The 14,102-nt window shown below is 41.1% G+C and overlaps 1 protein-coding gene across 12 annotated transcripts in view; it reads right to left on the reverse strand.

Moving 5' to 3' along the window:
• LOC139635202 (pleckstrin homology domain-containing family A member 5-like) overlaps nucleotides 1-14,102 on the reverse strand; it is a 215,863-nt gene that overhangs the window by 13,258 nt on the left and 188,503 nt on the right. For 6 of the 12 annotated variants that reach the window (XM_071502298.1, XM_071502289.1, XM_071502285.1 and 3 more), the window contains 7 exons: nucleotides 9,832-9,915; nucleotides 7,983-8,102; nucleotides 6,306-6,359; nucleotides 4,022-4,102; nucleotides 692-754; nucleotides 530-610; nucleotides 274-426 (listed from right to left, as the gene is read on the reverse strand). In XM_071502298.1, coding sequence (XP_071358399.1) covers nucleotides 274-426; nucleotides 530-610; nucleotides 692-754; nucleotides 4,022-4,102; nucleotides 6,306-6,359; nucleotides 7,983-8,102; nucleotides 9,832-9,915 — 636 coding nt within the window. The remainder of the gene's footprint in view (nucleotides 1-273; nucleotides 427-529; nucleotides 611-691; nucleotides 755-4,021; nucleotides 4,103-6,305; nucleotides 6,360-7,982; nucleotides 8,103-9,831; nucleotides 9,916-14,102) is intronic. The other 6 variants (XM_071502286.1, XM_071502290.1, XM_071502292.1 and 3 more) reach the window with 6 other exon arrangements.

A 14,102-nucleotide genomic window follows, 5' to 3' on the forward strand; every position in this document is an offset into this window, starting at 1 on the left:
GTAGTTTGGTGAAATAATCCTTTAAATGAATTTGAGGGGTATTAAGTTGACCTCCATGAAGCAACATATAATTAGGACCAAACACCTGTATGTTTCACAAGTACAGGACTCTGTTCCTGTTAGCACATTTCAGATGAAACACGAGCAGAAATCGACCAAACTGCCAGTGTGGAGGTGCCCTCACATGAACAGTTCATCAGTAATCTTCCTCCGCCTGTCCTGCGATGATGTGTGTGTCAGCATGTGTGTGTGTGTGTGTTGAGGTGCGCTCACAGTGTTGACTCTGGACAGCTCTCTGCAGGTGCTGAGCAGGCCGTTCTGCAGCACGTCTCTCTGCTGGACCAGGCTCTGTGTGGCTGCAGCGCTGGAGCCGCTCTGTTCGCTCAGCTCCTGACTGGCTGAGAGCAGGGCCGTCTCCAGAGTGTGCTGCCATACACACACACACACACACACACACACAAATAATTATTATTGCACATATGAGCCTGGCACAAGACAAAAACATGAATGCACACACTGCCAGCAGTACCTTCTCTCTGTGTAGCTGCTGCAGCTTCTCCTCCTGCATCCTCACCGCCTTGTCCTGCTCACACAGTCTGCTCAGTTTGGTCTAACACACACAAACACGCACATCAACTAAACTTTATTTGAAACCTATAAACTGTGTTACTGAAGGCCACGCTTGTCTTACGTCTATGTCGGCCTCCTCTGTGCGCTGGACGAGGGCGCCATCCTTATAGTCATCTGGGCTGATCTGAAAAAGAGGCACAGTCAGAGACAGGCAGCAGGGGGCGACACCAACACATCAGTCAGGATGGAGAGCAGAGCGCTCCAGCCGTGAAGAGTTCTCTACCCAAACTGCTGCTTTATGCAATTTAAGGGAAACAAATAATGCTGATATCTCCATTTTTTACTCATTTTTTCCCCCAGGATCCAGTCAACAAAGGAAAAACTAATCTGCTATCCTTCTGAAAACACAATAATTCAATCATATGTGTGATATAAATAGAGTTTTGTTATGGTGCTGCAGATTGAGGAAAGAAACTCTTCATAATTTGCCTCCTGCTGTTGATTCCAGAGGCAGCGAGTGAGGGGATGAAGGGATGAGTGCTCTGTGCATGTTCACTAATCTTCTGTAATTTCCCTTGAAGCTGTTTACCCAGGTGTCACCGGGGATGTTCTAGCTGAGAATTATAATGCAGAGAAAGACAGAGGGAGGTGCAGCCTGGGAGGACACATACACACTAATAAAGATAAAATTAAGCCCCACATTATTATATATATGAATCAAATGCAAGAGTGTAATTTCCCTGGTGACAGAAAGGACGTGCACATCACTGCTTTTACAGTTTGAATCTGAAAATGTCTTTCGGTCAACATTACTTCTCTTGGATGTTTGACCTTCACCCTACGGAATAAGGGATGTTCAGAATTTGTCTCCAGCTGGACACTGAAGGGGGAAACATTTCCTGTGAGTTTAAGGCAGTTATCTGGAGATTTGTAACATCACAATTTGTTTATAAGCCAATCCTGGTCCAGGTTACAAAAGTGCAATGTGGAAACTTCAACTTTTCAAATAAAACATGTTTGTGTATTCATATATTTCCTCTCAATCTTTTCAGTTTCTACACAGGTAGTCAAACTTTTTTTTATGGAAAAACATGTCAGACACTAATTATCATTCAAATTTTTAATCTATCTTCAAACATGGAGAGGATCTTTAAGCTTCGTTTACTTCATTTGTTAGTTTGTTGGATTTTTTTGCCCTTGTTTCATGCCACATAGGGGCCGTTCTATCCCTGCGATTGGTGAAGCTCTGACAGGAAGCTTTTATTTTTAGTTAAGAGACACAATGACTGAACATCAGTCAAAGAAAAGGCAGCACTTCACTGTCTTGTGGTTACAGATGTAAATACAGTGTTATCTCAATCTCACTTCTCTATCAATGAAACTTAATGGAATTTTCAGGGTTAGTGTGTAATAATGCAGAAATTAAGGCCATATTTCTTGAATGTTAGACTCGATGAAGCAGCAAAGAACATTTTCATTATAATGTGTTATTTGTTAGGTTAATATAAATGCATGTTAATTAATAATTTTTTGTGGATGTTTTTCCTGTTTTAATCCAGATCAGTTAATCCCACTGAGGCAGGCTGGGGCTGCATGAAGTCTGCCTGAGAGACCGAACTCAGGGCAAAATTTTCTGGCCTATGCAAAGAGCGTAGAGCATAGGTGAACCATTAAGTGATTATAACAACCTTAGGTTTTCAATTAATCCGCTGCTGCGTGTTGTCCACGGTTTGTTTATGTGCACTGATCACTTTGAGAAGTTTTAGTAAAATCCACATAATGTGAAACCCACATTTCTTTGACAGGTTGAGGGATGGAGAAAAACCTGTTGTGGAATCATGCAGATCATTAACTGGGATTTACAGGATCGGTCTGTCCATTTGAATGGAAAACACGGTTGAGAAACACATCCATGGCAGCAAAAAAAAAGAAGAGCCTGCTACCACAACAGATTGAGTACACCTGTATAATGTAACAGAACAGCTTTCTTACATAGCATAAACTACCCTGCAGCGACTGATGTGTCCCAAAAAAATTAAAGAACGGCTGTTGGTTCAGACAGTAAGTGATAGATGCAGGCAGACAGAGTAGTCTGGTGTAACGTGATAACGTTCTCTGACAATTCCCCAATCCACATTACAATGTTCTGCTGCAGGAAATACAGCTGAGAGGTGATGGTACAAACCCACACACAGGGGATCCAGAGGCTGCATTAAAGTGGAACCTTGTACTTCAAACAGAATCATTTGAATACAATGCAACCTACTGGAGGGTTTAGTGAGTCATGATTAAATTGATTACAGGGGGTCTGTATTTTAAAGTAATGTTCAGTTTTCCTAAAAGTCACCTTTAAACTGATCTAGTCAGTACTTCACAGCAGGATGTGGGTAACACTATTGCTGATGGGGGCATCAATGCTGTGCTGAGGTTTTACAGTGGATGTACTTGTTTGCAGCCTAATGTAGCAATGAAACTGGAGCAAGCTGACCCCCTGCAAAGGTTGCAGCAAAGCACTGAGCACAGTTGCAACTAAACATATGTTTGCTTCCCTGGTTTACCTCATATAAACTGGAGGAAATCCAGAGTTGTGAATATACTGTCAAGAGAGGACTCTGAATTTCTTAAAGGTGTAGTTCAGGATTTTGAGAGATCCACTCATTATTTATTTCTTTTAGATAGTAAAGTGAGATGACTGATATTTTCCCATTTAAGTGAATGAACTTAAAAATGAACTTTTAAGACTAACTCATCCAATCAGTGTAAGTATTTCCAAAGTGAACAGTGTTGTATGAGGATAGATGGTGGTAGGAGAAGTCCATGACTATGACACCATAAGCCATGCTCGCTTCAGGTCAGACCCAGCAGCATCTAACACAAAGCAATGAAATGAGACGTGCTGGAACCAAAAACAACTTCATATACATTTTAAATAACGCTGAGATGACATCTGGGAAAGACTGCTAAGTAGCAACTAGCTGATGGACGGACTGACTGCATCCAAAGTGGTGAAACAAGAGGTTGATGGTGAAGGGGAAGACGTGAATACACAATGACTGGGCTACCAGGGCAAAGGTCTGGTTTGAGTCAGATTTAACTCAGTCAACTCAAATTAAAGAGTTCCTTGAGCAACAACAGATGATTCCAATTTGGGAAAACAAACCCCAAGCTACATGGAGTTTATGGTGGCTGTAATGTGTGTATACTTTATGTACATTAGTCATTTCTCTTTGAGATGGAACTCTTCAATTTAAGTACACTGAAATGTATCTGTTGTTGAGAAAACACCTCAAAGCTCAAATTTTGTTTTTATCAAAACCTTTGAAAATGGACGAACTAACAATTGCATGATTGCCATGAGCTTTTGACCCAACAACTGTGACATATACAATCTGTCAAAAGACAAATAGATTCCTTTGACACTGTCTCAAACCAGAGCTGCCAAAGACCTTACTTGCTGGTAGAGTTGTGGCCTTGGTGCCGAGTTCTCGATCATAGTGTGAATCATGAAGATTAGAGGCTCATTCTCCTTCGTCTAGTGGAGCACCATGGAGAAAGAGGATACAGTGGTGTAACAACACAGCTGTAAGTGTTCTACTCTATAGCTTACTGATCATCTCTAATGCTGACCCCAACCCTCACTGATCAATCCTGACCCTAACAATTTCTGATCAACCCTAACCCTTAACCCCAACCTTAAACTTGAGGAACGTTACTTAAAGCCTTATAGGGGAATGATCAAGTTTGAGCTTTTCTAACATGAAATCTATTGCAACAACAGGAAGCAAGTAGTTGAATTCAGCCAGGAATGGCAATGTTTTTGAGAGGTTTTAACCTTGCCACATTTTTGCATTGGCCAATTTATTACAAATACCTAATTATTTTTGAGTATTTTCCAAAGCACATCAAAGGTTTGACATTTTTAAGTGTGTTTTCAGGCAGCCATTGGTTTAAATTCACTTAATATGATGCACTAGAGGTTTCCATGAATCCTTTCAGTTTTGAAAAAGCAAGACATATGAAGCTGGGCCAGATCCACATTATCAACCAATGTTGATCTGTCTTCAAATCGAGAGCATTACCAAACTCCGGCCCCGGTGTGACTCACTCTGCACTAACAACTTTACCTGCTGTAACTCCAGTAACACCCACTATTACATCCGTTGGTCTTTCTATAGTTGTGAGGACACTCATTGAAATAATGCATTTCCTTGCCCCTTAACTAACACAAAAAAAATGCCTAACCCCAAACCTTACCATAACATTAATCTAAACCTCAGTCTAACCTAAACCTTAAAAGCAAGTCTTAACCAGCCCTCTGAAAATAAAATGTCCTCACAAAGATGGTTTCAAACATAAGTCCACACAACCATATAAAAACATGTACACACACACACACACACACACACACACACACACACACACACACACTAAAAAGCTATGTTACTCTTGTGTACACACAGTTCTGTGTCATATTCAGTTGTATAAGTTATAAGTTTTGAAATAAACAGGCTAATTGGTGAATACACTGCTCTACTATCTTTAATGTACTTGAATCAAGATAACTGACAGATGAAAAACACGTTTGACCAAGTCTTTTACAGAAGAACAGCTCCATAAATAGACTATTTGTACTTAGTGAAAAAGTGTTTTTAAATTTTTTCCAATTAGCAGCCAAACTGCTAGTCGCTCCCTCTTACATAGCCTGTCCATAGCTACTCTCTTCCCAGAGCACATGACCTTTTCAGAGCAAAGCAGTCATACTCAATAATGCAAGAACTGTGGGAAAGAGAATTCTAACCCATGGGCCAAAAATAAACAGCACATTTAGATGCCTGCCATGATCAGGGCATATCTCTGTGAACTGTTGACTGGTTAATCTTCCAATCAGCCCGGCACACTGAGCATGCTGCAATACAGTGTTAATGAGATTGCAGCAGGACAAAAACAGGATAAATTAGTCACAGTTAAATAACTTTTTCATCTAGTGCTTGTACACTATAGTCATCTTTAACATATTGGAAACCAAATTCCTGCTCTTATCTTTGTTTTCTGTAAAGCCTCCACTGAAAGAGGATTTTGACATTGAAATTTACTTTCCAGCACTTTCCCTTGGTTTTTTGTTTGAGATGTTCTTGTCTGGAGTGTACAAGACTGACATTTGCAAGCAATCAGCACGGCTGAGTGTTGCTGCACTTGGGCACATACAAATAAGGCTGCGAGTGATGTTTAATACAGCTCCAAGCGCTGTGCATATATAACCGCTGAAAATTACAACAGCATCACTGTGATAGCTATTTCAGTATCTATCCTTCAAGGAACTATGCAGTGTTCATGCATATTGTAGCTAATTTGCTGTAGTGCAGTCTTTTACTTTTACTGGTGAATATTTCACTGCAAACCCAAAGTTTTCATATTGATTTCCTGCCCTCCAGACTGTGCTTGGTTTCATTTTATTTCAGTGTGCTGTAAATTTAGAAGACTAAATATGGATGTAGAGTGAGGTGATACACTTAAACCATCTTACATAATAGTATGGAGGTCCACATTTAAGTGGAAATGATGATCTATGTCATGCTCTAACAAGCTTAACACACTCTGCACCATGTTTCACTTGTGCTAAACCAAACATCAGTTGATATTTTGTTTAGATTAGAAGTTTTTTGTTAAACAGGCAAAGAAAAGTAGCATGAAATAAAGACAGGAACAGACATGAATCCATATTTTGGAGGTCTCACCTGGCTGTCCAGGTAAATAAGGTTCCTCTGGAGGTGATGGGAAAGAACATCAGTCTGCAGTAGACGCAGAACAAGGAAGAGAGGAAGCAGGAAAAGTGAGGCCATGTTGTTTGGTAGATGTGGACAGAGGCAGATAGGAGGAAGAGGAAGACGACAGAGAAAGGGAAGGAAAGAGGGAGTCAGAGGCACATTTCAACTGGAAGGGGAGATCGTGAAAAGAGGAAGAGGAGGGCGTGATAGAAGATCATTTGAGACGCAGAGCTGCTGCTAATTGTGACAACTGACAATCATAAGAACAACAGCAGAATAAGAAGGATCATTATGTATTTTGTAGGCTTCCATCCATTTGGTTTCATGTGCATGAAGGGAAAACAAGTTTTAGACTTGGCTGAGGTGGAAAAGTTACAAGCAGTGCAATGGAAACAAACTTAGTGAATTAATAATAACATGCACAAAGCATATGATTTAAACATTCACTTAAATTTCTGCTTTACATAACAGACTCGAGTAGCGGCGAACTAAAGCATCAGATCAGTTTAATTCCTTCAATTATAATATGAAGCAAACATCAATGTCATTTTTCTGCTTTTTGCTGTTTGAGGTTTGACCGGCACATCCTGTGGCACCGTCTTCTCTGCAGTGGTTTTAAAGGCACCCAACTGGAACATGATCACCAGCTGTTTGTCTTGACAAACCATCTGCTATTATATGCATAACAGCAGTGAATGGAAGCGTGCATTCATTAGCATTGTCTGTTGCAGAATTTCTCGAAATTCTGTTAACGTTTGTGCTACATTTGGATGAAAACCCACCTAGTGCCCCTACAGAGGTATTTTTATCATAATGAGCTGTACATGTAGGTGCTGTACCATATTTACAGCCAGCAAACTCCCAGATGATGTCAAAATTGTTAGAAATGGTCACTGCTCGTTTCACTTAACTGAACACTGTAATCTAATGCAGCTTTACTGACCAGGAAAAAAAGCAAGAAATCCCAAATCATGCAGTATCCAGTCTCATACCACAATATATTATATGGCCCAGCTCTTAACACATTAACCGATCACTAGTCAGGATACCTATTCTGCAATATGAGTCATAAAATTCACACAACTTCAACACATGACAACATGCTACACAGTGTTTCTGCATAACAATTTTGAAACCTGGTACATCAGACATGTTGCACACTTAGTGTACATGCATTACAGCATCACTTGGAGTCTTCCAAATAAACCATCTTAGAGCTGATCAAGTTAATACATAAATGCAGACAAACACATTGATGGGTTCAAATCAGTACTTTTGTTGCATATCAAGCTGAAGAGAGACAACAAATGCCATGTTGTTTAATGCATCAGCCCTGATGCATCCATGCTTTCCTGGCTCACAGCCGACATGCACGGACAGAAGAAGTGCTCTCATGCAAATGCACACAAGCATAAGAACAAAAGAAAGCTCATGAATCAAGGCGCCGAGTAGTAGGGGGTATAATGTCTTTAGCTCACAGAACCTTTCAGAACACACCGGTGTTCAGTTGTATGTGGAGTAAACAGCCAGTCTTACACAGGGAACATCCTCATGTGGACACACATGAACACACAAAATGTGGGATTTCGGTTGGGAAAGCACAAATGCGTACATGCACACACACGTATGTATACACTCAGTGCTGACCTTGGCGTTGGGCCCCTCCATACCCAGGGCCATTAGCTGAGCTACTGTGTGCTCCCGCAGGCTGTTGAGCTCCGCCTGCTGCCGGCGGAGCTTGATCAGCAGTAGGGTCAGCTCCTCGGGCTGCGCAGAGCAACACACAGAGGAGAGAAGAAGAGCTGCCACACTGACATCAACAACAGCCACTGACTAACGGAAGTGAGACATAACGCAGTGATTCAGGAGCCCTTTAAGAAGAAAGGAACCACTGGTCTGTCAGAACTGTTTAATATGCCTATAAAGACAATTATAATCCTTCAATGCAAGAGTATGTATTTAGTCTGGTACCAGATGAATCTGGATGAACAGCCTGTTAGCTATTCAAACACACTTGCAGAGTAGCGTCCATAGTTCAGGAGTGAAAAGATAAAAGCTTCCGTGAAAGATCTGGGAGTGATATCACAGAAGCTGCATTAATTGATTATTTCTGGTCTCCAAGGGGCAGAACAACTGCAAGCTGACAGATGCACAGCCACGACAAGGATTTCACCATCGTGCCGCAGGAATGAGTCCTAAAACCTGGAAATCAGCTAGCATTTTAGCACTTACAGGAAGTCTATGTGTTTTTTGAATGTGTCTTTTGGTTAGATGGCTGGAATAAGGTCTGTGGTTGAAAAATGCTCAAGACATTTTCACTTCAAAATAGTCATGATTTCTTTAAACTTTTGTGTCTCTAATAAAAGGCTGGTTGCTAACGAGTGTCTAAATGAGACCACAGAGGTTGTCGGGGACGTTAAACATCATCACACCGGACACAAAAACTGATCTACTTTGGTTATAGCCTAGCCTTTTACTTATGGTGATTGTATTTAGGCTTCAAAAATCATAAAATGGTGCTCATTCAAGATTATTGTGCTGAACAAAACTTCTAAGTATCATACACTTTTGCCAACATAAAAATCCCACTGGCTTTTTGTCAGGGGAACCAGGCTGATGCTAACATCCGGGCTTGCCTACAAAAATACATCATCCCTGTGGTACTCTATAGCTCTGCCAACTGGTTCAACCAGGTGTGGCCCAGAACAGGTTCGACACCCTCTGGACTGTTACAGAGCTGGTGTTTTAATTCTTCTAATCTGAAAAGGTTCCTACATTTGACGTGTGGCTGCTTCACATAGAAAACACAGGATCTGAACAATATTCAATATAAGATATGAACCAGAGTGGAAAGGTTCTGTCAGCAACATGGGTCAAAATATCTGTGACCATCCACCGTCTCGTTTCAGTTTTACTGTTACTATGAAAAACTGCAGGATGAGGGTAAAGAGCTACTGAGTTATTTCAGTTACAGACGCAGGTAGCCCCCCCCCCCCCCCCCCCCTCTCTCTCTCTCTCGTTCTCTCACACACATACACACACAGTTAAATAAAGGAACGCAGCCAACGTAACAAAACAGTGAAGAGCACAAAGCCATGTGGAAATTACTGGGCAAATCTCTCTGCCGAGACCTCGACTGCCATCAAGCAATCACAGTTTTATTCACAGTTTGCTTCAAAACAGAAATATCAGCTCTCACCCTTGATTGCTGTCGCTTCAATTTAAGAGCAAAGATTTCACTTGTGCTGACGCATGGTGTGTGTGTGTGTGCGTGTGTGTATTGTCAATAATAACACTGGTCCTGCAGAGACAAGTGGAAGAAAAACAGCCAAAAAAAGGCTGCTGAGAACAAAACATTTGGGTTGTGCGTCAGTGAGTGTGTGAGTGTTTGAATGTCAGCAGAAGGTGTTTATTATTTGTGTGTTTCGATTCACTCTCGGTAAGAGTCCACTGAGAGCAGGTGGAAGTGTGTGGGAACAGAGGGTGTAACACTCACCGTCTTGCCCTGCAGGGACTGTGGGGTGATGGTCTGAGGAGGGACCCCAGCTGCAATGGATCGTCGGTCAGTTGGGTAGCCGTACTGTGGGAGAGGGATGTACATCTCAGTTTCACTCATTTCAGCTCAGGTGACATTAAGGACTTAAGCCAGTGGTTCCCAGTCTGCTCTGTCCAACATGCCCTCACACCCATATATTACAAATGCATTCATTTATATTGATTTTATTTGACTGTTAATGATATGAATTTTTTGTGATAGTGGGTGTTAAATAAATGTTTTCATACAACTGAACCGTCAGTGTTTGTACCACTACCACTGTGAGTGGTGGAGGCTACCATTTATCCACAACTTTTAGATACAGGCTTCAACTATTATCAATTTCTTTTTGCTGACTTATTTTAGCTATTTGCAGTTTCTCTTAACTAACATTTTAATGCATTTGTAAGCACAACTTGTGGTGGTCAGGTATTAAGATTAGGGTTAAGCCTTTATTCGTCCCACAGCGGGGAAATTTGCACAATATGAGGACATACTTTTTAAAGGTCCCATATTTGACTCTTTTCCTGTGTTTTATTAGAAGTGTTGATATCCACAATAAGATATATTTGTGGTTTTTATATCTCTATCAGGCTTCTCTCTGGCGATCTAGTAACAAGAAGTCGACGAGCCAATCAGAAGAGAGACTCTGAGTTGGTCTTCTGATTGGCTGGCTGTTTTCTGAGCGATCAAATAAAAATATAGCAGATTTCCAATAAACGCTCAGAGAAACCAAATCCTACAAGTCTGGATGTTGGGTCCAGGAGGGCGGGGCTTGGGGCATGGCTGAGGGGCGGTGGCTGTTTTATTGTGACATCACAAAGTTACTGAAGTCCTGACGGCTGGTTTTAAGGCTCAGTTTCTGAATACAGGCTGTGTGCATTTCTCTGTGGACTGAGGCTTTGATACTTTCACAGTATTAATATAGTACCTAGACCTGCTTTATAATAAAAAATACAATATAGGACTGTTAATTAAATTCAAATTTTTATTTGATCAAATGACTGGGGTCACACTACAATCTTTCCACATACCTCATGGGAATTGTAAAGGCATTCTGTGGGGTACAAGTGCCTCGAGCTGGGGATACTGACATAAAGGACCATAAAAATTCAAATTACAGTTAATAAATGACTGATTAGATGGCTCAAAATTTCTGCAGTTAATAAGGATTCAAAACAACACTAAAGTGGCCTGTTGTGAATTCTCTCATGCTGTCTAAATGGCAACTCTCTCTGGTCTCCATCCAATCTCCCTAGCATGTGTTCCTGAGAGTGTAAGCATGTTATGTCTTTGTATTTAAGTGCTTTTCCTTTTAGTTTGGTGTAATGTTCAAATATCAATTGAATTAAATCCAGCTGGTAATTGTTTGATTAGGTCGTATTTAGTTTGTATTATGAATTTTGGATTGTGTATTGTTTGCGCAGCAGAAACCACAATTTTGGATGGACAATAAAGCTTTTTTCAAACTCTCTTTAATTTGAGAACCTCAGCTTGTTGACTAAGTTTCCTGAGTATAAGAAAACATTTTTATATGGCCTTTTACCATTACAAGAACATTTCCAAGTGACATGATTTTACCTGTTTACATTCATCTCAGTTAGTGTAATGCACTGTTCACAAGAACCCGATCTAATATCTACAGTTGGTTGGAAAACTGTAGCCAGAACCCACATTAAAATTCATTTGTATGCCCTGTTAGACAGAAGTGTCTGCCAAACGCATAAATGTGAATTCAATATAAAACAGCATTAGCATATAAACACAACATGTGAGTCAAACTCTACTGTCACCCTGCAGCAATGAATAAAAATAGCATAATGGTAGAAAATGACTGGCAATAATGTAAGCATACATGATTTGTAGTTAATTAGCTAATGCAGCAGAAGCATTGTCATGCTGTTTAACTAAATTCATTCAGTGGTTTAGCCAAGAGAAACATCACGGCATCAAACGAGGGAGAATGTGAAAACGAAAGGTAACAATACAAAACATTCAGCCACCGTTTTGTCCAGCTATCTATTCACCAGCATCTGCTGTCTTTGTTAGAAAACACAGAAAACACTGATTAGACTCAATAAATGTCAGTGTAATTAATTTGGCTGCTGTGGACAGTGCACTACAAAGAATTTATCATGCTGAAGCAGAACACTGTTAAACTAAAAAGACTAAAGTAAAACAAACATCTCCCTGAGAGCCATTTAATCTTATATTCAATTTTACATATTTGAATATAACTGGACTAACAACTAGGCAAAGCTCTGGCGCCCCAGACATTCAGGTGCCCCTAAGGCCCCAGGTTCAGTTATTTTGTGTACTGATCAATTGAAATTTTACTTGGTTCCATGCAACACTAAAGCACATTAAAAACTGAAATGGTAAAGGTGTCAATATGTGAATATTCTTTTATTCTTGAAAGCTCTTTTTGAACTTTTTATATTATAATCAAAGCATTTTGGAGGTGGAGGGTCTGAATACAGTTCTTTTTTTGCCTGGAGACCCCCTCTCAGGTTTATACAACTCTGCAGTACACCTATTTTTTTTACATCCTGAATCAAGTGTCGTAGCACAACAGTGCTACTACGGCATCAACAAAATGGTACTTGATTTTAGATTGATTATGTGATAAGATGATTTGTTTGGTTTTGTCAGACCCAATAATTGACAAGCCCCTCAGAACAACAAGAATAGATCAAAAGCTAGTATATTCCTGCAGAGCGTCATGGGCTCATGGTGGATGCTGTCGTTATCAGTGGCCATTGTTTCCGTCTCTATGTTTTTATGATCCCAGTGCAACAGCATGTGATCTGTCATGTGATCACATTGCACAGGTTAAACGAACCGCAATGCAGACTTAAAGCACACCTCCAGAGACAAAAGAGTTATCTCTACTGCACTTGGGTTCAACTCAGTGTTTCTTAATCCAGTGGTGTTTTCAGTGGCTTCCTGCTCTGACCGGCTGTGAATACACAGCAGAACGTGTGTCGCATGGTGTTTGAACAGGAGCTGTTGAATGTGAGCACAAACTTGGTCTGAGGTGTCCTGTGGCTCAGAGCCTGGGGACAGGGGACTGGCCCTGGGTTTTACACTTGTGACAGGGAGATTGGACTCGTCCACTGAAGTGAGAATCATCCACTGCCTGCAAACTCATCTCTGTATCCTGTTCGTTTCTTCCTGGAGATTCTCACAGGAGTCATATTGAAGGAAAAATGTCTTGTTTTGCTGTCAAACCCTGAGTCAGATGTCATCATAAGGACAGGACATTAGAGACTCTGCGAACTGTCACTGCATCCAGCATTTAAAACACAGTCACTGTAGTGGACACGTGACTGCTCCTGAGACTCTGTGTTTTATTTTAAGATTTTTATTGCTACATGTGCCAAATCAGTGATCACCAGACCGTCCATCGAGGACCACCTGTTATTCTTTATGAGGCTCCACGTCAATCGTGTTTCATCTGAAAGACAATTTGCTACCAAACAGAATTAATCAGAATCAGAAAATTAAAGGACATCCACTGTTCTGGTCGCTATGCTTCAGCGCCATCCGCTGGTCCCTGGTGTAAACAGTGCCATCGTGATGTTGCTGCGCAGTGGTAACTTTTCTAGTGTTCAAAAAGGGAGCTGAATGAAAGAGACCACAACTCTCTCTACCAGCCTGTTGAGAGAGGATGCAGCTTAAAAATAAATTAATGAGCAGGAGCAACTGTAACACGCTGCAAAATAAAAAGCAAAACAAAAAAAAAGTATGTTTCCCTACAGCCGTGTGTTCAATTACTGTTAATTCAAAGGAATTACTTCCTGTTGTCTTTCAGCATCCTTTGGTCTCTGCTTTCTTTATGAGGGGGGGGGTGTGTGACAGTTCTCTGTCATGTTGATTCCCAGGAAGCTACAACTGTTCACCTGCACAGTTCTCTCCATGTCTGAGAACACAGTCATGGGTGGAGAGCGTGAACAGGAGGGAGCCGAGCTCACCACCCTGGGAGACTCCGCCGTTAAGCACTAGAGTGGAGGAGGTGTGACTGTCTGGGGTCCGATATCCAACTGCAGAGTGTGGCCCTCAGGCCCAGAGTGCTCAGTTTGTATTGAACGCTGAGCTAAAATCAACAAACAGCATCCTCGTGCAGGTGTTTTCAAGGTATTTGCAGACTGAGTGGAGGGCAGTGGAGTGGGCATCCTCTGAGGACCTGTTGGTTCTGGAGGAAACTGGTGAGAGTCCAGGCAGCTGGGATG

Source organism: Trachinotus anak, unplaced genomic scaffold (genome assembly GCF_046630095.1).
Source record: "Trachinotus anak isolate AG129_WGS33_773 ecotype Australia unplaced genomic scaffold, CSIRO_AGI_Tana_v1 ptg000018l, whole genome shotgun sequence".
In the NCBI taxonomy this organism is placed as follows: domain Eukaryota; kingdom Metazoa; phylum Chordata; class Actinopteri; order Carangiformes; family Carangidae; genus Trachinotus; species Trachinotus anak.